General features: G+C 36.5%; 2 protein-coding genes and 1 non-coding gene across 6 annotated transcripts; all 3 read left to right on the top strand.

Moving 5' to 3' along the window:
- The first annotated feature begins 8,310 nt into the window (after positions 1-8,310).
- On the top strand, positions 8,311-14,375 carry LOC137718267 (E3 ubiquitin ligase PARAQUAT TOLERANCE 3-like). 3 transcript variants are annotated; one of them, XR_011065865.1, is made up of 17 exons: positions 8,311-8,563; positions 8,824-8,908; positions 9,034-9,103; positions 9,241-9,383; positions 9,509-9,579; positions 9,687-9,765; positions 9,854-9,984; positions 10,155-10,325; positions 10,404-10,601; positions 10,699-10,739; positions 10,939-11,029; positions 11,111-11,309; positions 11,435-11,566; positions 11,681-12,386; positions 12,789-12,914; positions 13,171-13,514; positions 13,585-14,375. XR_011065865.1 is itself a non-coding variant. In XM_068457787.1 (14 exons), exons 1-14 carry the CDS (start codon positions 8,395-8,397, stop codon positions 12,360-12,362), a joined length of 2,262 nt encoding a protein of 753 aa, XP_068313888.1. In that variant the 5' UTR covers positions 8,311-8,394; the 3' UTR covers positions 12,363-12,782. The 3 variants fall into 3 exon arrangements, 1 of the variants encoding a protein (XP_068313888.1); XR_011065864.1 differs by having other exon boundaries at positions 13,171-14,375; XM_068457787.1 differs by lacking the exons at positions 12,789-12,914; positions 13,171-13,514; positions 13,585-14,375 and having other exon boundaries at positions 11,681-12,782.
- A 5,691-nt stretch (positions 14,376-20,066) lies between these two features.
- LOC137718338 (peroxisome biogenesis factor 10-like) lies at positions 20,067-23,631 on the top strand. 2 transcript variants are annotated; one of them, XM_068457868.1, is made up of 11 exons: positions 20,067-20,566; positions 20,650-20,681; positions 20,789-20,878; positions 21,119-21,213; positions 21,326-21,530; positions 21,695-21,764; positions 21,864-21,942; positions 22,264-22,394; positions 22,610-22,701; positions 22,960-23,042; positions 23,119-23,631. In XM_068457868.1, the coding sequence occupies exons 1-11, from the start codon at positions 20,359-20,361 to the stop codon at positions 23,219-23,221; spliced, it is 1,188 nt and encodes a 395-aa protein (XP_068313969.1). In that variant the 5' UTR covers positions 20,067-20,358; the 3' UTR covers positions 23,222-23,631. The 2 variants fall into 2 exon arrangements, with proteins under 2 accessions (XP_068313969.1, XP_068313968.1); XM_068457867.1 differs by having other exon boundaries at positions 20,068-20,566; positions 22,954-23,042.
- TRNAD-GUC (transfer RNA aspartic acid (anticodon GUC)) lies at positions 20,068-20,139 on the top strand. The gene has a single exon. It is a non-coding gene; the product is annotated as a tRNA-Asp (tRNA).
- Positions 23,632-24,068: the final 437 nt, after the last annotated feature.

Genomic DNA, 24,068 nt, shown 5'->3' with positions numbered 1-24,068 from the left:
AAGAATTATTTATTTCGTCCTCTTATGATAGCTTTTTTTCAAGCCACATGTATAGCTAGCTAGATTTCAAACTCATTTTCTGACCAATTTTTGAGCTTTGAATTTCTGGTAGCTACAAAGGGGTAGGTTCACCGTTTGTCACGGCTTAATATCTACATTTTCACTAAATGATGAAATTTTTAGGTATGTAAAGAAGCATTTGTCCATGGATTAATTATGTATTTAGTTTGATTAGCGATTAATGAATCGTTATTTATCATGTTTAGAATTCGAGAACAACTTACATGACATGAAAACACCATCAAGTAATGTCATGTACTAATAAAATAAGGATACGTAAACCAAAACTTATACATATTTTTATTTTAGTAACATTAGGTGGTATTATAGCGGTATACTTTTACCGTATAAGTTTTTCCCATACAAGGTAGAAGATGGGTTTTGTCCTTTGGAAATTTTCTTGAATGCAATCAAATCGCTAACAACTTTTTAAGGCCAAATCCATCGAATTCATGACCAACGAATGATGGAGAATTTGGTAACCTAGAGGAGATTATTATTGCATTATTACGACAAGATTAGCAGCTTTGACACAGTTTTTTAGGGTCTTTGTGTACACTTTTGACAGAGCGCAGCTGGCTGGAGAACAGGAGTTTGTTTCATCCGTAAGGGGTAGGTAAGGTTCAAACCACTGCATCTCACTCCAACTTTGAATATAGTGTCTTTTATTAAAAAAATAATAATAATAAAAATTGGGTTTTTTTCTCCTCCAATTTTCTTTCTTTTTCAATATCTTCCTATTTGAACAGTCTAATTCCCGTTAATTATAAGGGAGATTCTTGGTTGTCTTTCATAAGGGTGATGATTCTACTTACTGGATCTTTTCGTTGTACTTTCTTTATTCTTCTTTGTTTAATTATTCAATAAATATTGTCAAAATTTCAATGTTTAATTGAGGAATATAGTTTGTCTATTATTGATTAACCATTAGGTGGCTAAAGTATTTCAAGTTTAGTTAGTTTTTCGACAGAGTTGATTGTTATAAGTTTTCTAATTTCATATAGACAATTGGGATCATCGTGCAATAATAAAAGATGAGGAAAAAAAAGAAGGTAGAACGAAAAAAATTCAAATTACAATGTTGCTAGCATTCCTCCTCTTATAATACATCTTTGGAAATGAATCGTCATCTTTTTGTATCTTTGATGACATGACCTTATCTTCTTATGGAGAGATTTTTCAGTATGACTGGCACACGAGGTGATACACCATGTGTTATTATACAAATGGTGGGATACGTGTGTTAAAAAATAATAACTTAAAAAATAAAATTTATCACCGCTTACATAAAAACATGTAGTGTACCACTCGTGTTTCCGTCACAATAAAACATTTCTCCTTCTTATGACTCACATCAAGTGATTGTAACTTCTATATACATTTTCTTTCTCTTTACATGTCTCATCATAGGACATATAAAAAAAATTAAATTAAGAATATACCCTAGAATCTCCTCAATTATATCGTTTGGCTTCAACTATTTGGCAATATTAGTTTAAGTAATAGAAAACGGGATCTGTGTCATAAGAGTATAGTCCGACATCATCTTAAAACAACTGTATACGCATCGTGTTTCCCCTGGGTACTTCATTTTATTTAAATATAAATCATTTTCAGGCAGATTTCACACAATTTATATAGCTGCATGCATATTATATATTGCTTTCACGATATTGAAATAAAGGACCACCCATGCTCGGAAAAGACTAGTACAAGGCAGCATATACGTGCATACAAACTGAAAACGGTTCATAAAGTTTGCTCGTCATCTGCAAGATGTTTACATGCCAACAATTTTTAGAAGCTTCTGTTCCTCACTGCTGTATTTGTTCAAAATATAGAGGTTAATTATTAATTAGGCCAATCTTAAGGTGTTTAGGATAGTTGTTGGTTGATGGAAACTGACTGTTTTTATGCATATACGTTAAGTAATTTCTTTTGGATCTGAGTTCTATGAGGAGTTGTTTGGTGGACAGGTTGGGATAGGTCGTGACTAATTATAAATGAACTTGAATCTGGTCTGTTCTTTATTGTGTCAAAATGTGAGATGAACAAGAATGGACAAGATGGATTGTGCATCCACAATAGAGTAAGTTATATAACTTATATATATACACGGGTCACAAACCCTGCCTAGTGAATCCAATCATATCCCATCTCTAATGCTCAATCACATCTAGTCTACCAAACAGGTCGTGAAGTGCCAAATAGGACGAACTCAATTAAGTAAGGGATAATTCCCTTACCCAACTGAGAAAAAATATGGGTTTTGCAATATCAAAATTGGCTTACTTAAACCCCAAGATTTGCATCCTTCAGTTCCACTATTCATGTATAACCAGTACTGCTGCCCTTTTTCGAAGAGAGAAGATCTTTTACGCCACAAAAGAAAATTGTTATGTTCACTCATTGACCAATATTAATGTTAAGATAACATACATCTCATTGGGGGAGCGGCTTGAATACAGAATTTTGGATGTGGAGATAAACACTTTGGACGACTCGAACTACAGGTTTCTTGCTCGATCCATATTTGACATTTTTGTAATTATTCATGAAGTTGGTGTTGAAACTATGGAGGAGTATAAAAAAGCATGTTGAAAAATTAACCTAGTTTTATCTTTGCGCCCATTTTCTTGATGAAATCGATGCATGCACTGCATTCATTGAATTTTGTCAAATTATATACCAATACAATATGATTGAAAGTTATTAGGGAACGGGCGTGTTGAATTTGATGTAGACACTTCAATAAGTATGGTCTCTATTTCTCTTGCCTATTTTAAGAGAAGAGAATGTTAAGAGGACTCTTTTAAAAGTAGGGTTTTTTATAGACTCTGACACTCACAATTTAATTTCAATTCTCGTACCACCATTATAAAATATTGAGCAAAAAACAAGAGGTGACAAAAAATGCATGGAGAGTTTCATTTTTTTGAGAGAGTTCCCATAGCATTTTTCCTATTTTAAGTAGATTGCATTGTAACTATAATATGTTATCTTTAGTTTTAATTGCCGGCACTTTGCATTGTATCTAGGTTCCTCTCTTACATACGCCCCCTCCTAACAATGGAAGGTAACTTTCTATTTAAGGGGCTCCGTATGTAAAACTTAGTAGTCAATTTATTGAATTATAATTAATCCAAGAAGAGAGTGAATTTTCTCCTTCTTAAATCAAATGTTAGGCTTGGCCATGTCGAGTGAATCCATAATTAGCGACGTCGAGCGAATTCATTGCCTGTGATTAACTGATTCCCAAGTTTTATCCCCGTTTCCTTGAGACTCCCTTGATTTTTACTGCATCAGAATTTTAAGACTCCAAGGATTAATTAGTTTTTCTCTATCCACCTTCCACCTTCCATTGATGTATCCCATCAAAATAAAAAAAGGCCAAAGGCAGCATCCAAATAAAGAAAAGAAAATAGCCAAATACCAATTTAATTTGTAGTTATAATATTAAGTTCCTTGAAACTTCATTTTCACAATAAATAAAGTTAAAGTTTCACCATAAAATCAATTGACAATATTGTTTATAAGCACATGGAAGGTCCTTCTTTCCCAAGTATGGGCTTCATACTCTCAAGCTCCTCATGTGTGGTAAATTTTCAAGCCTAGCACGTAGACAATACAAATCAGGTGAAGTGGAGCACGTGCGGCCACTAGGCTTTTCATATAAGGGACAACTTGCTCTGATACCATGAAGAAAGTTGAGTTTCCACTATAAAACCAAATAGCAATATGAGAAAAGCTTAATTACTTATAAGCACATGCAAGGTTCGATATTTCTTTTCCCGATGTGAAATTCATACTCTTAACACACATGTCCTCAAAATATCAATTTAAGTTGTAGTTATATATGATTTCTGCAAACATGATGATGATTGATGAGCTTACACCTTAAATTGACCTCTCACTGAATTCCCACTTTCAGTAATATATGCACACACACAAACACAATACATATAGTTTCTCTAAATGAGGTAGAACCCTTTTCCCCTTCAACTTCCAACCAAATTAAGCTTCGAGAAGGACTATAAAGTCCAGCAGGCTGCAGAGCCGCAAACATTATTTTCATTAACAGAAGTATACAAAATAATTTGGTAATGTTCTAATCAAAGGGACACAATGGCAAATAAAATAAAATAAAATCAAGGGTCCTCATTAACTTAAGCATCAACTTATGAATGGTACTGGTACTATATTTGCTTTAATTAAATTATATGGCAATCGTCAAATGCAGTATTCAACGTTATATAATAATGGAGATATAGAGTAAAAATAAATATTATACTGTAATGTTGATTGTTACACCATGAACATCTAGAAGTATATAGAAGAGTTGAATATGATCAGAGTGCAGAACAAACAAGATTATAGATAGCAAAACCTAGAAGCCCTAATTTGGATGGGCTAGGCCCATATACTAACTAACAAACAAACTCAAATAATCATAATATACTAATACTTTCCAACAAGAAGTTATTATTAGTGGACGGTATGGAATTACCATTATCGTAATTCACTTTTAGGCTCCAAAACCTTTATGTTTAGGAAGTTTTAACGAAAAGCTCACGGTACTATTCACTTTAACGAAAAATCACATTCTTACACTAAAAAATCAATCCTAGTACTATTCATTTTACCCTTTATTTTGTCCTTATCATTAAAACTCAAAGTTTTCAAGCCATTTTCATTAATTTTTTTTTATGTTTAATGATGTACCTACACTGTGGTGCTAACACTCAACGTCTGAACGACAATGAATGCAATGTTAGATTATAATTGTTAAAATTTATAAGGTTATAGTTAATAACACAAAATAACATTGTCATTTATGTAACAAGATTAGATTTTACATTGTCGACATCATATTACACTGTCAACATATGATATTTTTCATCAACGTGAATCCAATACAAAACATTAACTTACAATCACACGTTTATCAGAGCTCAATTAACAACAATAATTAGCAACTACCAGTAACTTCACAAAAAAAAAAGGTATTAATTTATATCATATTGATTCTCTAATACAGATGGATTTACTTGAGTCTCGTCTTGACTAGAATTATGATTGATATAGTGTTTGAAAGTGGTGGTTTTGGGCATGTGCAATAGGTGTCTTTGTACAAGGCCTAAAAGATGATATCATCTACACAGGCTCTGTATTGGGAGGGATCACTCCACATCGAATTTTAACGATTCAAACCGTCTATTTTGTAAGTCTTGCTTCATAGATCATCCTTGCAAAAATTCAATTCAATCCTAAAATCATTTGTCCATTTAGTCACGATGAAATTTCAATGTTTCTTAGACTGTAGTGTTCGTTAATTTCTTTGAACTCAATTAGATGTCTCAAATATTTCTAATTTGGCTAATATTTTTCAAAGATGATCTATAAAGGTGCAACTTGAAAAATAGATTGTTCGGATCGTTAACGTTCAATGTCCCCAGTGGGGTGGCACAAATAATCCCCATTTTAAAAAATGGGGATCTCTTACTTTAAAATGCTCAGATCATCTGCATATGGATCAACTTGGTTTGTGGCAAAAAAGCTTCACCTTGGAGAAATTTTCTAAGTTCTGCATGTGAAAGAGTGAAATATGGCCTCCATATGCATACGAGAAATCACTTTTATGTTTTTAGTTTGGTTCCGACTTTGATCTAATTTTGTTTTTATGTATTTTGTTTTCATGATGTTTGTTGACTTGAACCATAACTCAAGCAATAATACTCCATTTAGATTCCTTATTAATACAACGTAGACATATAAATTAGCTTTGTAATAAGAATTTTATACACTAACCTATTTACTACCTTCTGTACAAGACTCTTAAAACTCAAGGTCGGCCTGATATTTGATTGTTGAGATGAACATCACTATTAACCTAAAATGCCAATTACGTGATTCAATCTAGTTTTCTGGCCAAATTGGACTTTGCCGCAATTCAACCTGGGATTTGGACATGCACGCCGACGTACCACGTGAAACACCACCATGTATGTTAGACAAAAGCACGAATAATATTCTCACCGATCACCATGCATGTTAAGTTGCAGTTATTGCAGATCCAAACAAGGGACATTTAATATGCAGTAGCTTTCAAGTTTAATATACGATGATTTTCTCGTACAATTGCTGTCGACTCACATCTCCGTCACACTTTCCTTCGCCATTTTGGAATGGAGTATAATAATAATTGTGCTTTTGTGATTTGTTTGGTTCATAAGAGATTCTTTACTATGTATGATGAAAAGGAAACTTGAACACTCGCGTATCACAATGTTTTCCAACTGTTCAAAAGTTTGAGAAGCTGAGAGCTGACTACTCAACGTCTAGTCTTCCCCATGGCCAAGGCTGTCTTTTTGGGTTGTCCTAGGATTTTTATTTTCAACCTGGTTTCTCAAATCAAGGTCGAGAACCGTCTGTAGGATCACGAGCAAAAAAATGCTTCTGAGAGAGTCGAAAAGCTCGAAATTTACGTTCTTGGATCTCAGAAAATCTTGATTGATTTCATGCCAATTATAAAATATATACAGAGGTATTTGTCGATTCCTCCAAACTTGTAAGGAGTTGCTAACTTTCTCCTAAAATTTTAATTTAGCCAATTATTTCCTTGAACTTTTATAGTTAGCCAACCTCCCTCCTGAGCCCCCAACGTTAGATTTTGAAAATTTCCAATACAATTTTCTATCAATTTTGGTCACATGCAAATGTTCGAACGTGGACAACAAATTGTTTTTTCTTTTTCTTATTCTCTTTCGCTAGTTTTTTTTTTTTCGGTCAAAAATTCTCTTACATTAGTTGAGTCCTTGCACTTTTTGTTTGAATTAGTTATGGGAGTCCAATTAGTAACTGCAAAGTTTGGCTCTGCGCCCAATTTACCAAAAGAAAAGTACCTTTTTGGTCTCATACAGTTGCCATGTATTATCTGCATGACCAAGATTGATGGAAAATTAGATGAAAATTTTCAAACAATCCAATGCTGAAGTTTTTTTTTTGGGGGGGGGGGGGGGGTGTTGGGAAGGTAGAATTGCCTTTTTATAAAAAGTTAAGGTGGGTAATCAACTAAAATTAATGTTTAGGAGAGAAATAGGTAATTCTATACAAATTTGAAGAATTAATCGATAAATAGGTCAATATAAATATTCAAAGACATACTAGTTTTTTCGTATATAACGACGATACGAAATACACAAGGTTGATGAATCTACTAAAACTCACTCATTATTGTCCACAACCAAGGGTAAAATAACAGAAATTATATAGTTCGAATGTGTTCATCAAGTTGGAATAACAAAGACAAAGATTTATTCGTACACTTGGTCATGTCTTCGGTTGTTTCCATTTGTCAATGTTTTGTTTTACAAGAAAAAAGGGTCTGTTTGTTTCTATCTTCTATCTAGCAAGCAAGAGAAAAGGGTGAAGAAATGAACTAGGTCAAATTTGGGACATTTCGTTTTGGGCTTCAGTGAAAATTACAGACCCATATGAATAACAATGTGGGCCGACTCAAAATTCAGGTCTTAACCCATTTAAAATTGTAGGCCTTCCAAGCATAAGCGGGCTTCTAAATGACCGAGGCCCGCCAGACATAGGCTGATTGTTAGCCGGATATATGGCCAATTTAGCTCGAAAATTAATCACGGGAGTAGGATTCTCTCTCTTTTAAATTTTCTTTCCTCCAGCCGCCTTCTCTCTCACTTTTCTTTCCCTATCTCTCTCTCATTTCTATTTTATTTTATTTTATTTTTTTGACAAAAAAAAAAACCTAGTCTACTGCTGAAAGGCTGGAAAATGTCACATATGGTAAAAAGTGACGCATATGAAAAAGTGGCACTGAAGAAGTCACCGTCAGCCATGGCTAATCAATGCAGACTCTCGTCGAATAATTTCTTTTAAAGTAGCATTACACTTACCATTTACTTGTACCATCTTTTTAATAGACGTAGGGTTCACTAACGCATGTGGATCCCATCTTCATTAGAGAGATAGTAAAAATGATGGTACAACTAGATGGTAAGATTAACATTTTTGTTTCTTTTAACGTTTTTCAGTTTTGTAAACTTCAAATCAAATTTTTAGAAACTTTTTCTAACGAAAATTTGCTTTGGACCTTCACTTGTTTCTTTAGGTTAACGTTTTGTTTTGGGCTTTTTAGTTAAACAAAATGTAAGCCCAAATCATAACCTTCGCACTAAGCAATTGAAACTTTCATACAAAATCCCGTATATAACCCTCGCTCTCTCTCTCTCTCTCTCTCTCTCTCTCTCTCCACTTTTCAACTTGATGATCCGAAGCCTTTGACTCCACCGACAAGACTTCTCCGCCATGGCGATCCAGTTCAAATTCAGAAGCTCCGTCAACTTCGACGCGGTCACCATCGACGGCCGAGCCTCCATCTCCGTTCGTGATCTCAAATCCAAGGTAATTCGCCACAAGAACCTCAACCTCTGCCAAGACTCCGATCTCCTCTTCTCTGACGCCGTAACCGGTCAAGGTCAGCTCTCTCCCGCCCTTTATCTTTATCAATAGCGTTTTTAGCTTTCAGTTTCTTGTTTTGTGTTTGGTTGCCGAGAAAATATCGATTGAGACGTTACAATTGGACATGAAGTATTTTGGAATTGTGTTTTTGTCCGTTTGGTTCGGAAACGCGTTAGAATTACAGTTTTTGTGTTTGGTTGAATGGAATTGGAATTAGGGTTTATGCATATTGTTAGCTACGTTTTCATGTGCCTTTCGGTTTCGGATTGATTGCAGAGTACAACGACGAGAATATTCAAATTCCGTGTGGTTCAAGCGTGATAATTAAGAGAGTTCCTGCAGGATCAGTACATGTGGATCTGTAAGAAATCTATCTATTTGCTTTATAGAATCCATGCACGTTTTTTATTGGGATGCATATTAATTGGCGCCGAAAGTTTGCTTATTGTCTCGGAATTTCGATTTATTTTTATGATCTTTTTACAGGCCTCACTTCAACTCGTGCCAGAATCTTCATAGCAAGGACTCTGTCGACGATAAATCACTTGTTGCAGCGGTTTGTTTCTTAAACGTTGCGCTCGCATTTGAAGTTGCAGACTTGCATTTGGATGGTTCTTAGTCACATTTGAAGCTCTTGTTATATGTTTGCCTGATTGTTTATTTAATTTCTCTTATGTCTTTGGTGTTTCGCAGAATGCTGAGACTGTTGACTTTGATGACTTTGGGGTTGACTTGTATCCCATTCCTAAAGAAACCGTTTTCAGTTCTGATTTGGATCCAGAGAAGGATAACTTCATCTATGATTATCAACCAAATAGCGATAACTGCATCACAAGGTTTGATTGGTTCTTTTAATATTTATTCCCTAATGGTGTATGATTGTTTATTTTAATACTTCGGATATATGAATGTTTGGTAAATATTTGGTATTTATGCTGTGCATTATTTCAATTTGTATTAGGTATTCGGAGCCCGCTGTGAGAGGATGCCTGAAACTTGAAGCAAGTGGCATTAGTGATGCTATTCCAGGAGGTATGTGATTTGATTACAAACTTCAGGGGTTAGGCCTATGTTTGTTACTTGTATTAGTCTTTTCATGGGTTAGGCCTATGCTTACCATTCTGAATTTTTTTATATAGGTCATGCACACAGTGGAGTTGAACAAATCATAGTGCCTACAAAATCAAAGCCTGAAGAAGATGACATGAATGTGGAAAGGTAAGATATGCATTTGTTGTATCGTCTTATTGTTTTTCTGGTTCTTCGGTCTCAATGGTCTGACTTGTTTAATCTCTTGTAAATGAAGGGTGGGCAGTGCGAATCCCCTAGATACAGGGCATGCTAATTTGTCAACAGAGCTGAAATGCTCCCTATGCAATGCATATTTCAAGGAGGCTGTGATGATACCATGCTGCCAGCATAGTTTTTGTGAGAAATGTAAGTCTATGGTCTGATAGGTTTCCATCTGATGGTTTACTGTTGGGTAGTTTTTGTGAGAGATGGGGTGCTAGGTATTAGGATAGTTTTTGTGAGAGGTTGTGTGTTAGGTATTAGTAATTCTGGGCTGTAATCTGAATGTGATAACTTATGCATATTTTTGTGTCCAGGCATTTCTCAAGTGTTGCGAGAAAAGTCCAGATGTCCCAAGTGTTTTTCAACCAAATGCAGAGTAGAAGATTTGCTGCCGAATGTTTCTCTTAGGCAAGCAATTGAGCATTTCCTAGAATCCCAAAATTTAATCACTGCTTCAGATAATGATTGTTGCCAATATGCTCCAGGTAGGAGTTTCGTATATGTTTATTCTGACTTACCTTAACCCTGCTCCTGTGTTTAACTAGTTATTAATGTAAAAACAGATGGAGAATCTGGAATTCAAGCCAAAGATGTGTCTCGCGGCAATAATTTTTTACACAGAGAGCCAGAGGTGCCTCATTCTCCTGAAACAGGGACAGGATCTAATCATTTCTTTGCAGAATCTGCTTTTAACCCTCCTTTCAAAAAAGATGTTAAACCTGCAATCACGAAAAAAAGGCCACCTTGGGTTTCTTCAGAAGGTAGTATTTAACTTGGTCCTTTGTGACATTGCTGGAACTTTATCCGATTCTTGTTTTGGCATGTATCACCTTTTCTGACAATCTTGCTATTTACCAGGTTGTGACAAGAGCTTCTTGGAGAATGGAAAGCACAGAAAGGTATCCATTGTGAAAGTAGATATGTGAAAATTCTCATTTTTTTTTTTGTTGGAACAAACTTCTAGTAACTCATTGTCTGGGAACTTATTTTAGGTTCCAAATGCTAAGACAACAAATGCTATTTTTGGTTGTGTGACTTAAATTTTTTAATTTTTGGGGTGCATTGTTTGAATGTCTATACCTGTCTTTATGGGATCAGGGGAAACGTACCTGTTACATGTGTGGTTCTACAGACCATTTCATAAGAGACTGTCCAGTTGCTTCAAGCCCACATCCTATGCTTCATGCAGGTATGAAATAGGAGTTGCACACATTAATTTGTAGTTGCCATGAACTGTCGCCTGTGATGCTTACTAATTTGTGGATATCAGGAAATGCAATATTTCCAGGAGCCATGCCAGGTTATGTACCACCATACTGGAATGGGGCTCCCTCACCTTGTGCCATGCCCTCTAGAAATCCATATGGAAATCATGCGATGACGATGTTTGGTGCAAATATGGTCCCTCCTGCTCCTTATGCTGTTCCTACATACATGCCATCAATGTGTTACTCATTCCCTTCCTTTGGGTATGTTTATTTTCATCTTGAGTTGATTGCTGTACCTAAGAAATTCATTATCATCGGTCCTCAATCATGTGAAGTATTCTTCATCAATTGTATTATATTGACTTTGACACCAAACCATCTTGCAGTGGATACATGAGGATGAGAGGTGTTGCTCCTCTTCCAGGGACTAGCAAAGACTGCCATTTAAGTCATTCAGAATCCTTGGATCTTCATGGTCGGGAAAAGAGAAGAAAAGTTTCAAATGAGAATTTGAGGAGGTGAGTCGATATGTGTCTGTGGTGATGCTGTCTTGATTTGAAATAATGTTTTGATTATCGTTAGTTAATATACCTGAATTTTAATGACTAATGAGTGGTTTTGTCCTGCATCAGAGAACAATCTCATGATTGTGACGATGACGAAGACCATGACTTAAACAAGAGACATTACTATGATGGGACAGAAAGACTACATGACCACAGATCTTGTATAAACAGGGAAAAGAGCATAAGTTACTCTGAGGAAGGCTCTACTAAAGGGTCCCAGAGGCAATATCGGCATCATAATCACACAGATGATGACAGGCTCGCAGTTGATGGTCAGTGGAAGAGTTCCCATTTGGTGGTTGATGGTAGAGCTCCGAAGCAGTATCATTGCACGGAAAGATCAAGCTCAGAATTAGACGATGTGCCAAGTAGCTCCGGTTGCCATGAAGAGAGAAAGAAACACCACCATAGAAGCTCCAGAAAGCACAAGGATCGAAGAGAGCAGTGTGGCAGTGATTCCAGTTGGAGTCATCATCGAGATACCAAAGATGATAACAGAAAAGGGATTGAGCATGAATCCAAAAGGCACAGTCAGAAATATCGCAGCCACTCAGGATCTGGTATGGATCAAAGTGGTTCCAGCGATAAGAAGTTGCGGAAAGTGAGCAGTCACAGTTCTAGACACTCTAAGCACAGTGGAAAGAGTAATGTTGACGAGCGGAGTCATGACAGGTGGAAGATGGTTAGTGGGTCGGATGAAGATTGTGGAGAAGGTTATCAGTATTCTAGACAGAAAAGAAAACACTAGAAAACATCAGGACTGGTTTTTGAGGTAAATTGTGTAGATGAAGTCGCATGTCTAAACTTTGATGTTCTGTATGGTACTCTTTCGTTTCAGTTAGATTGTATTAATTTTGTTAGTTTTAGCTCCATTCTTGATAAAACCTGCTTATACTTGTTGAAAGCAACATATTTAGTGCACAGTAAACTCGGACTTGTGTAGGATACTTCTTGATCTAATGCCAATTCTCTGTTTATACTTGTTGAAACAGATCTGATTGATTCGGCTTTTGGACAATAACTATTTGTTAATATCTGCTAACCCACCGCTTCACTTTTTAAGCTTGATCATAGAGGGAGAGGCTAGCATACAAAAGTTTTAACAAGAGCAGGAATTCTTGATGTAGTCATAGACTTGTATGCTTTTTGCTCATCCAGAAACGTACTTTTGCAGACATGTTAAAGCCGGTTGAAGGTATGTTCTCTTTCAGAGGAAAAAAAAGGTACAGAGATAGAAGCCATAAAACCAGGGGGATTAGAACAAAGTGAGTTGGATTTTGCTTTCTACACGTGGACTATTGTAAGTGTTTTTTTTCAAACTGTTTGGAGTTTTCAGTTACCTTAGAATTTTTTTGGTCCGGACTTAAATGTTAAAAACGGAAGATTATACTGCATATTTTGTGAATGTGTATTGATGAGTATAGTAAGAATTTCATGTTTTTAGCGTTGGTTTCTCGGCCTGGCAAAGACCAATTTGTAAAGGGATTTTACATGCCAGATTCCGTCACTAAGGTAATGCGTCGCTAATAGTAAACTGTTGTTCTTTCTGTTTTCAGGTCAGATATTTACTTTCCTTCCCCAGGAAGATGCAATTGGACCCAATGCAGTCGCAACCCAACAGTCCAACGCAGCAATATTTACCAACTACTGCACAATTAAGAAGCTGCAAAGAAAGACGTTGACAGGAACTGCAAGTTTGCCACAAACTTATTCGAACGATCAAGGGCTCGATCGATTAAGGGCGATGGACAATATCAACCATCCCAATATGAAGTACCCCACCAATCTCGCTGGCCCTGGATCCCCTGGTTCCTGCAATAAGAAGTGGTCGCAGAGATTATTTCTACGGTTCTCACTTATTCATGGACAACCAAAGCTAGACAAGAGGACTCAAAAACGGGTACGTTCTGGTTGCAGTGTCTCAAACTAATCATTCGACGCCGCAACCTTAGTGTCTCCATTTCATGCAGGTCCTTACAGGGACTTGACATGCATGGACACTGAACTTGAACTGAAACCCTAAGCAATTAAAAATCTACGACCACAAGGGAATCATTCCGACTATCCTTGGGAGAAAATTAAAATGGTTTAACCTGATTTCAACTGTTCTAACAAGAAAAATTAAAACCTCGAACTTATTAAACTGAAAAATTATAATTACGAAACCTGTGACAAAGATTAGCTAGTACCCCCACTGGCGGCGGAGTTCCTTCTGCCGGTTTGGTTTTCTCAACCTCGAAATGCCAAATCTACCCGTCCGGGTAACGCACTCCTGGCCAGGCTCGGGTCATACAATCTTCGTTCAATCCCGGTCGTAGTTTGGGAAAACATAGAACACTATTCATCGAAGGGCTGATTCCGAAAAGCTTTTGAATTTTAAAAGTGCTTTCAGATTACCAGAAACACTTTCTAGTGCTTTTCCAACGGTATAATTTCAAGTAAAATCATTTGAACTAAGAAAATAAAAGGGTATATAAAACTGCCTTTAAAAGGTTCCAGATTCTTGTTTAGCTCTTCTTCTAACCCCGGGCTCATTACCTTGTCAAGCTTGGCATTTTATGTAACTGAAACCTGCTTCAATTTAAGAGAATACTCAATTTGTTAATTGAAGAAAATGGTTCAATGACAGCCTTTCTTATAACTTGTTGGCTTTGTAGTACGACTAAAAGTCAGCAAGTCTTGAGTTTGATCAGGAAAAGAAAAGAAAAACTAATTAAAAAAAATTTAAAATTTTGAGTTTTAATTAAAAATTATCCTATAACTTTATTTAAAAATAAGGACAAGAGAGAGAAAAAAAAACTAAAAACTAAAAACTAAAAAAAACCTAAGTAAAGGCGTGGGCAAAGAGCATTTAACTAATCTTTCAGTTGTATAATCCTTTGACATAATCCAAGCATATTATATTTCTTTAAAATTAAAATTTTAAATTGAAGTGGGTTACGTTCTATTCAGAACCAAATAGAACCAAATCTGGAACGGTATGGTTGGGAGGGAGTCGGTTAGGTGTGGGTTGGTTTGGGGTAGGGGTGGGGCAATATAATTGACAACATTGTTGGACTCATCACCCATTTTTCTAGTAATGGTATTGAGCTATTAGTTATGCATGATTTTAACGGTGTAGACATTAACTTCTATCATGTTTTTTTATATTTTATTTTATTGCATTTTGGTCAAATAACTTGAAAATCTGAGACGAGTATATATCATTAAGCTTCTTAAATAGTATAGAAAGTTTCATAAACAATGTCGTACTGTTAAGTTTCATAAACAGTGTAATATTGTTAAGTTTCATAAACGGTGTAGTTTTAAGTTTTATAAACAGTATAGTACCATTAAATTTCATAAACAGTGTAGTAAGTTTCATAAACAGTTTGTGTGAGACCGTGCATCATTTTTTATTTTTTATTTTTAAATATTAAAGTTATGTTTTTTTCATTAAAATTTAAGTTTTTTTATTGTTGTCATTTTTATTAAAATTTAAGAGTTTTTCATTAAAATTTAAGTATTTTTCATTAAATAAAGTTATAACATAATTTTCTTTATTAAAATAAACTTATTCCAAGTTTTTTTTTATGAAGGTTCTCATAAAAAATGGTTAAATCAATTCAATCTATATATAAAGAAAAAGGAAAAGGTGAATAATGATTTTGGTGTCACCAAACTTCAACAAAAATATTTGGACAAAAATGTCCCAAGATAAAAAACTTCAAAGGCATCCCAAAATAATGCATTAAATATGGTAGGGGCATTTTCGTCATTTTAACAGTATTTTTTTAATAATATATTTTTTTGTGTTTTTTTTTTTAATTTGTATCTCACAATATGCTAGCAATAATGTGATTCAATTTCTCTATTTTTAAACACGTTCTAAATATCTTAAGAGGCATGTAATTCTGGTTATAAAAAAGGTCATTCGCACACAGATAATAATGTGATTAAATTAGTTGTCAAATGATTGTTTTTTTTTTTTTTACACATTCAAAATATCTTAAGAGGCGTGTAGTGCCGGTTATAAAAAAAGTCATTAGCATATGGATAATAATGTGATTAAATTAGTTGTCAAATGATTGTTTTTTTTTTTTTAATAAACGATATTATCTACACTAAGGGGAAGGGGTGAGCTTAGCCTCACAATGGGTTAGCAATAATATGATTCAATCAGTTGTTTATTAAATATTATTTTCTCTATTTTAAACACGTTCAAAACATCTTAAGAAGCGTGTAATGCTAGTTATAAAAAAAATCTTTCGCACGCAGATAATAATGTGATTAAATTAGTTGTCAAATGATTGTTTTTTTTTTTTTAAGGGGGAGGGGTGGGCTTAGCCTCACAATGAGCTAGCAATAATGTGATTTAATCAGTTGTTTATTAAATATTATTTTCTCTATTTTTAAACACGTTTAAAACATTTTAAGAAGTGTGCAATGTCGTTTATAAAAAAAGGTTTTTTGCACGCGGATAATAATGTAATTAAATTAGTTGTCAAATGATTGGTTTTTTTTTTTTTTGTTGACAAACGATATTATTTACACTAAGGGGAGGGAGGTGGACTTAGCCTCATAATGAGCTAGCAATAATGTGATTCAATCAGCTGTTTATTAAATATTATTTTCTCTATTTTTAAACACGTTCAAAACATCTTAAAAGGCGTTTAATGCCGGTTATAAAAAAGATCTTTCGCACGCAGATAATAATGTGATTAAATTAGTTGTCAAATGATTGTTTTTTTTTTTTTTCAATAAACGATATTATTTACACTAAGGGGGAGGGGTGAGCTTAGCCTCACAATGGGCTAGTAATAATGTGATTCAATCAATTGTTTATTAAATATCTTAATGTAAATTCTATGAAGACCGATTTTATTATGTGAATTCAGCTGCTTTAATTGGTTTATGAGGGTTTCTTCTAGCATGATCGAAGATAATTCATTTAGTTCAAATATTTGACTTTCTTTTTATCAATTTACGCATATAAATACAATTAAAACGTGTAAACCGCGCATAGTATGCCGTGATTCAAAAAATGTCTTATGCACACGTGTGAGCGTGTGCATGAAGGCTAGTTGTAAGAATAAGGCAATAAGTTCAAGTTGTGACCTCATCATATAAACATCCTCTTTGAAGTCTATTCCTGCTATAGTGATCCACATCTGTTATTGCTGCAAATCCAAGACCATGTATTTGTCAATTAACACAGGTTAATGGGGTAATTTGCAATCTTGAATCCAAAAATGTGAGTTTAGGCTAGTTGGATATGCAATGTGCTCGTCTTCTTGCGCATTACCATTTTTGTAAATTGGAGTAGTCTAGACTGTCAACATGTATAGAAAGGAAATGTGAATCAGGAGATCAACATTACATACGCATGCCACGAAGAGCTCGTTTGACATTGAGAGTAGAAATCAAAGATAGCGGTTCTTTTGAAACTTTTCACATACCTTCTCAATTTTTTATCGTCAAATCGAATGAATTGAAAAATATCTATAACAAAAAATTAGCAAGGGTGTCTAAGAAATAAATGAGTGTGAAATCCCGTTCCCGGATTTCACTATTTAAAATTACATATTTTTGTATTATTAATTTCAACGTGTTTACATTTGTGGCGCATAATTTTTTTAGTAAAAGGAAGAAAACGCCCTTAATGGACAGAATTTTTTAGGACATATTTGATGCATATGTATTTTTTCATTTATCTTTATGTATTTGGATAGTTGTTGATACGAGCGCGTGAGCGTAAACGGAACGCAATTTGGAGATATCACGAATGAGTTATTAACGTTTAAAGTCAAGGGCATTTTTTAGTAAATTTAACCTTCATTTCTAGAAGGCTTCAGCAAAATCTAGAGCAGTGAGGAAGTGACACGTGGACAGCTGAGATGAAAAGAAAAGAAGAGAAAGGAGAGAGGAAATGAAGGAGGCAGCCAATTATAAAATGGGGGAAGATGATGGGTGAATGGGAAAAGGGGAAATGAGAGAAAGGAAGGAAAGAGAGAAGGGGTAGTGGAAGCTCAATGGGTCGGGTCACCGATGGACTCGCGAACCTAACGACAAATTGTGATTCCCGACGCAATTCTTTAGCATTTTTCCTGTGATCTAAGGTTTGCCATCACCTGGAAACTAATCACCATCATCCCCTCATCAGTTTACACCTAAGAATTGACTAGGTTTTGTACCCGTTTTACAAAGAAATTCACGGTAGGTGTACGGGGTAGACAGCTGCAATTCTGCCATTTGGGAAAGCAACACCGTCGACTACCACTATGGTTTGACTCCTAGTGAGGCAGGGAACAAAGCCCAAATAGGTTTGGGGGCGGCAGAGCACCGGAGGTTACAGATCAAAGGCCACCATTTTTAGGGTTTTTAGCTGATCGAGGGACTTTCAGAGGGTTTCTTGGCCAAATTGGACTTCGACCCAGGTATGAAAGTTGTTCCCTTTGACTTGCTCTACATTTCTATGGAATATGGTAATTTTTGGAGTTAGGTGATATTTTCCGACAAGTCGGGACGATCGACCACAGATTGCGACGGCGTGCGGGACAAGACCTCACCTGCCATTCCTATACTAATTTGGATAACTTGATTCCATATGTGATGTCCGATTGACGAAATCTCATCGTATGACTATAGTTTTGATAAAGACCGCCACTTGGTCATTATATGAATTGACGATCCGATCTTTGGATCGTCACCAAACTTTAATACACAATAGTACGTAATATTTGAGGACAATAGGAACTTACATATCGGGAATCCAATGTACGGATCTTCCTGAATTGGATTTCTAAGTTTGTAAAATCAAACGTTGACCGCCACTTAATCTTAGCGGTTGGCGAAAATCCAACCGTTAGATCATAATGAAATCTTAGTATGTTGTTCTAGAAGACTAATGAGACTCTTGAGAAGTTATGGATTAGAAATCTGAATGGCAGATCTTCCGATTTAGATTTCTAGGGTTGTGGACCCTATTCTCAACGGTTGGTTTTTTAGTCAAGTAGCTTGAGTTCTTCTAGCGTGTTGCTGATCTTAGAGTGTTGTTGAGATTCCATGGAGCTTATTGGGCTTAGCATGATTACATGTCTTTCTCGATTGACGTGCACCTCGATTTACGTATTGATGGCATCATATTGTGTTATGCTTGTTTATTTTATGTGATTTGACTTGTGTATTAAACTTGTTGTGGAAGGTGGTTGATCTGTATGTTTGGCCTTATGTGATGAAATGTAAGGGTCGGTAGTGGACCATGAACCCATTGTCATGGGGTTTGTTGCTTCGAGACTTGTTTCATATATCGTATCATTATTCCATTTCTCGTTTCGTTGAGCTTTTGTATTTTGAGTACTTGTTTCATGTCTTGTTCTTCGAGTGTTGCTATATTCCTTGGACTTCCGCTCAATTCCGTTGAGTGATCCGGAACTCAATTCCCTGCTCCATCTGGATTCCGTTGAGAGGTCCGGAATCCCTCGTGATCCGCGATTCCGTTGAGTGGTCCAAAATCGTATCCAGCTCAGATTTCATGGAGTGGTTCGATATGCATTGTACTTCGCAATTTCGTTGAGCGGTCTGAAATCCTACTTAGTGTTTTGGTTCCGTTGAATGGTCCAGAACTCGTTGTTGATGGACTTCATTGAGAGGTCCGAAATCGCATCATTTGACTTGTTGGTTCCTTGGATTTGATTTTAGCTTCATAAATGTAGGCTTCGGCTGAACTATGTCGCTCTAACCCTGCGTTTCGGTATATGGTATGTGTTATTGATTGATGTGATTATGGAATGATGTTAGTTGTGATTGTTGTCATTATGATTAGACTCATTAACCAATATGGCTAGAGATTTATGTTGCGTTTCGTCGAATGTTCCTCATGATGTTGCATGCCTATTGTGTGGTATTATGTTGAGACATAGTGATTTATGTGATGATTGTTCGAGCGTAGTGAAGGATGAACCACGAATGGCTTGATTCTTGTTTAGGGTACGTAGGCCATCTAATAAGGAAGTTAGATGCAACCATAAAGTATACAAAAAATTATTGGGATTCGATTCTCGAGTTGTGCTTTGCCATATCCCGGAGGCGGGGTATGATAGATACACATGTAATTGGTGATGTCACGTGTCGATCTTGGATATATGTCGGGATCGGGACGTGACAATGAGTATGTGAATAACACTTTCTTGGGTTGAGTGTGAATGTCACTATCCAACTAAAAATGAATTCTACCACAAAGTGATCTAGTGGTTGGTGATGAATTCTAGATCCGGATTTCACACGGCACATCTTGGGTTCAATTATTGGCGTTAGTGAATTGCACGATGTTGGCTAGGGGAGGCTGAAATGTCTCTGTGAGTCTTCCCGACCTTTGTAAAAAAAATAGAGAGAAACTAAAAGGATAAGCTATTTATAAATCATGATTAACTTTAGCGGTTATAAATGAGCTTTATGATTCTTACAACAACCAAGTCGTTGTAGTATAGTGGTAAGTATTCCCGCCTGTCACGCGGGTGACCCGGGTTCGATCCCCGGCAACGGCGTTGATCTTTTTTAATTCCGACGACTTTTGCTACTCATTTTGCGTCAATACGACGTCGCACTGCTGTTTATCTTCTTCTTGTTTCATCTCTCTCCCCTCCTCGAAAACCAAAGTCTCTCAGTCTTTTCTGTGTTTCTCTTCCATTCTTCAAATTCAATTCTCAGCCTTTCACGATCCCCGTATTTGGAATTGAGATTGCATTTACTGACACTAGTAGCATATGGGTTGGAACGAGGCACCTGGGTCGGGGCAGCAAACCGGCCCGAGCGGGGGAGAACCGGGTCCAAACAGCATCAGCAGCGACCCGGGCGCGGCACGGCGGTTCCCGCCGGCGGCTCAGCCGGAGATCATGAGAGCCGCCGAAAAGGACGACCAGTACGCCTCCTTCGTCTACGACGCTTGCCGCGACGCCGTCCGCCACCTCTTGGGTTCGTTAATTGCTTATTACGATTTCAATTAAGGTCTTAATTGAGCTAGTCAGTACTAACATTCGGCGTTTTGTGTGTTTTAGGTACGAGAGTTGCTGTAGCTTACCAGAACGAGGTTGGGTTCTTTTCAAAGTTTTGAACTTTAACCCCTGGGAATTGGGATATTTACAGTTAGCCTCCAACCATGGAGTTCTTCACTCTATCTGTTTTGGGTTTTGGCAGACGAAGCTTCTTGGGCAAGTGCTTTATTACGTTTTGACAACAGGGTCCGGCCGGCAAACACTTGGGGAAGAGTATTGCGACATCACTCAGGTTGATCCACTTGGCTTCTAATTATCTCACTTTTGAAATTCCTTTCTTACTTGTGTAGTTGATCCGAACATGTGCTCGGCTAAATGCTCTTAACCGATTGAGCTACGCACCTTGTTTTATTAGTTGCTTAGGTGATTCTAACCCGACCTCGGTTGCAAGTATAAATGCTATTAACCAATTGAGCCATAAGCGCCTTGCTTTGTTACTTGTGTAGTTGACGCTTGATACTTGTGTTTTCAGGTTGCAGGACCTTATGGACTGCCTCCGACCCCGGCAAGGCGGGCACTTTTCATTGTGTACCAGACAGCTCTTCCTTATATTGCAGAACGAATTAGGTTCCAACTCCCCACCCGCTTTTTATCATCTACTTATGTTATTTTGGTGTTAGTTTTAGCAAGCTGTGACTGTGAGTGTACTCATGTCTGTTTTCGAATGCACCCTACACAGCTCTAGAGCTGCTAACCGTGGCATAGCCCTTGCTGATTCCGAAGTGCTCTATGGCTACAGTGCTTCATTGAGCAATGATGCTCAATCTTCTTCAACTATTCATGCTTCAACTGCCTCTACATCTGGGCCATCTGTTTCAGCTTTGAGAAGATTAAAAGAGAAGTTCAACGGGTTATGGATTTCGTTAGTCCGGCGATGGCCTACGGTATACTTATCCACCCCTTATCTTTATTTATAAGTTGATTGTTGGATGGAATTTATGCTATCACGTTTGGGTATCTTTCTGTGTCACTGCTTTCGATTGGTGATCGTGTAATGTGGATTGAATGCCTTTTGTAGTCAACATATCTGTGATGATGGTCCCTCCAGGTGCTTCCTATAGCTCGAGAATTTTTGCAATTGGTTATTCGTGCTAACCTCATGTTCTTTTACTTTGAAGGTGATTCCTGCATTTAGAGGGTTCATGTATTGTAGTGTAAGTTCTAATAGTGAACTTGGGGAAGAAATTGATTTTCTTGCTGTCATTGTTTCTCTGCAGGCCTTTTCTACCATATATCAAAACGAACAGCAGGTATTCGTTATGTGTTCATCGGAAAACCATCTAACCAAAGGCCCAGGTATGGAGTTCATATTCTAATGGAGTATCCTTTAGTTGCTTCTGTAAGAAGTTTTCACAAAAGGTTTATCATTTGTTGATTACTCCTTCCTGCTAGTATCAGCAAGTTCTTTCACCTGCACTTGCTCTCTTTTATGAGCTATATATATCACAGATTGAGCATATCTTAGCATTCTGGTGCTCGTAGTTTTCACATTGATGATTGAAAGGATCGGCAGTCATCTGATTTGATTTATAAAAGTAAAACAGATTGAGCACTTCTTAATTGTATAGCAATTCGTTATCCATAAAATTCAGACTCGTTTGATTGGATCCCATGCAGATACCAAATTTTAGGCGTATTTCTATTGATTCAGCTTTGTATCATAGCTGCTGAAGGACTGAGGCGCAGCAATTTATCCTCTATTTCAAGTTCAGCTCGTCAGACTTTTGGTACACACCAAACTTCTGCAGGTCAGTATGTTTGTAACCTTTTTATATGTATTATCTTGATTCAGCCTGTGAAAGTAATATTGCATATCTTAGGTAAGAGAATAAGTTGAGCCGAAATAAAAAGCGACAATGTTAACTTCAAACATTGTTTACCGTGCTGCCAATTTTTGTTAGAATACATGTCATTGAATATCTTTGTAGCTACAACTGCAATATGTAACCTTGATTGTTTATAGGTCGAGATTTGCCTGTGTTAAATGAGGAAGGTAATTTGATATCTGTGGATGCTGCCAAGGGAAGTTGGGTCTCTGAATCTTCAGCTTCAGAGGTATACATTCCAAACTTTTTCTCTCTTTTGAGGGTGGTTGAATTCTTATTTTTCCCTTTGGTTGCCTAGGCGTGTTCTTCTATAAGATAAACCGAGAACATAAACAAAAATACGAAGTTATAAGTTTGTGCAAATAATACTGCAAAACAACTTGCTAAGTTGGTTCGAAAGCTGGAAATCATAAGCATAACTATCATGAAATCTCTTTTGAATAATGTAGTTGACTTACTCGATTTTGTTGCCTCCTTCTAGTCTCAGGCCAGCGGGACCAGCAAATGCACACTCTGTTTGAGTAATCGCCAATACCCAACAGCCACACCTTGCGGTCACGTATTTTGCTGGTACTGTCAAGTTTTCATTTTCATTATTCTCTCTCTCTCTCTCTCCCCCTGGTTTAATAACATGCTCTATTTGCAGGAGCTGCATTATGGAATGGTGCAATGAAAAGCCAGAATGCCCTCTCTGCCGGACTCCTATAACTCATTCGAGCCTAGTTTGCTTGTACCATTCAGATTTCTAGCATTTGATCGTGCCATCGTAATCAACCACAGCATTTGCCATTCGGTAAACAGAAACAAAAAACCGACTTGCAGTGAAGCATCTTGCCCTCGAATTCAACGATGGCAAGGATGTTTATGCAGTTACTGTCTTTACTAGAATATGATAAATAGGTTAGGAACGGATGCACCACCTATGTGCCTTATAGAAGTTAGAATGGTGCCTATAAACCTGTAATCTCGTCGTCGGCATGCGGTTGAGTTCGCATGTCACCTGAGAAAATGAAATACTTCTCTCCGGCCTGTTGTAGCCGCGCTTAACTGCAGTGTTGATATTTGATGCAGTTGTAATTTTCCTTTTTACAAATGTTATTTTGTTCTAAATTAATCTAAACTGCGGAAAGGAAAATTGAAACGCGGGTGCACTAATAGAGCGTATTCACTCTATCCAATGAGATCGCACTTATGTACGCAATGAAACTCGAGTACTTTTTTTTTATTTTTTTTTTATTTAAATATTAGAAGTAATATTACTATTTTTAAGTTACAATTAAAAAGTGAAGAGAGCGTTTTGAGTCCAAAACTCATGGTTGAAGAAGACGACCCTATCCATAAGGGACGGATATAACTCAAGTATTAATTTTTCCTTTTTGACAAGTAATAGAATATCCACAAGCGTTTTGATATTCTACACTAATTTATATTAATTATTTATCCTATTAACGCTATTGTTTGTCAAAAAATAAAACAAAATTATTAGTTGTGTGCATTTGAGAAGAAAGGAGCTACTTGTTGGGCTTAGCCCACCTATTTTACCAACAAAAAAAGAAGAGATAACGGGCTCAACTAAATCTCATCCGTCTAAGTTCA

The sequence above is a fragment of the Pyrus communis genome, chromosome 15 (genome assembly GCF_963583255.1).
Source record: "Pyrus communis chromosome 15, drPyrComm1.1, whole genome shotgun sequence".
NCBI classification, from domain to species: Eukaryota; Viridiplantae; Streptophyta; class Magnoliopsida; order Rosales; family Rosaceae; genus Pyrus; species Pyrus communis.
Note: the sequence above shows the minus strand (reverse complement) of the source record. Positions and strands in the feature narration are given on the sequence as shown.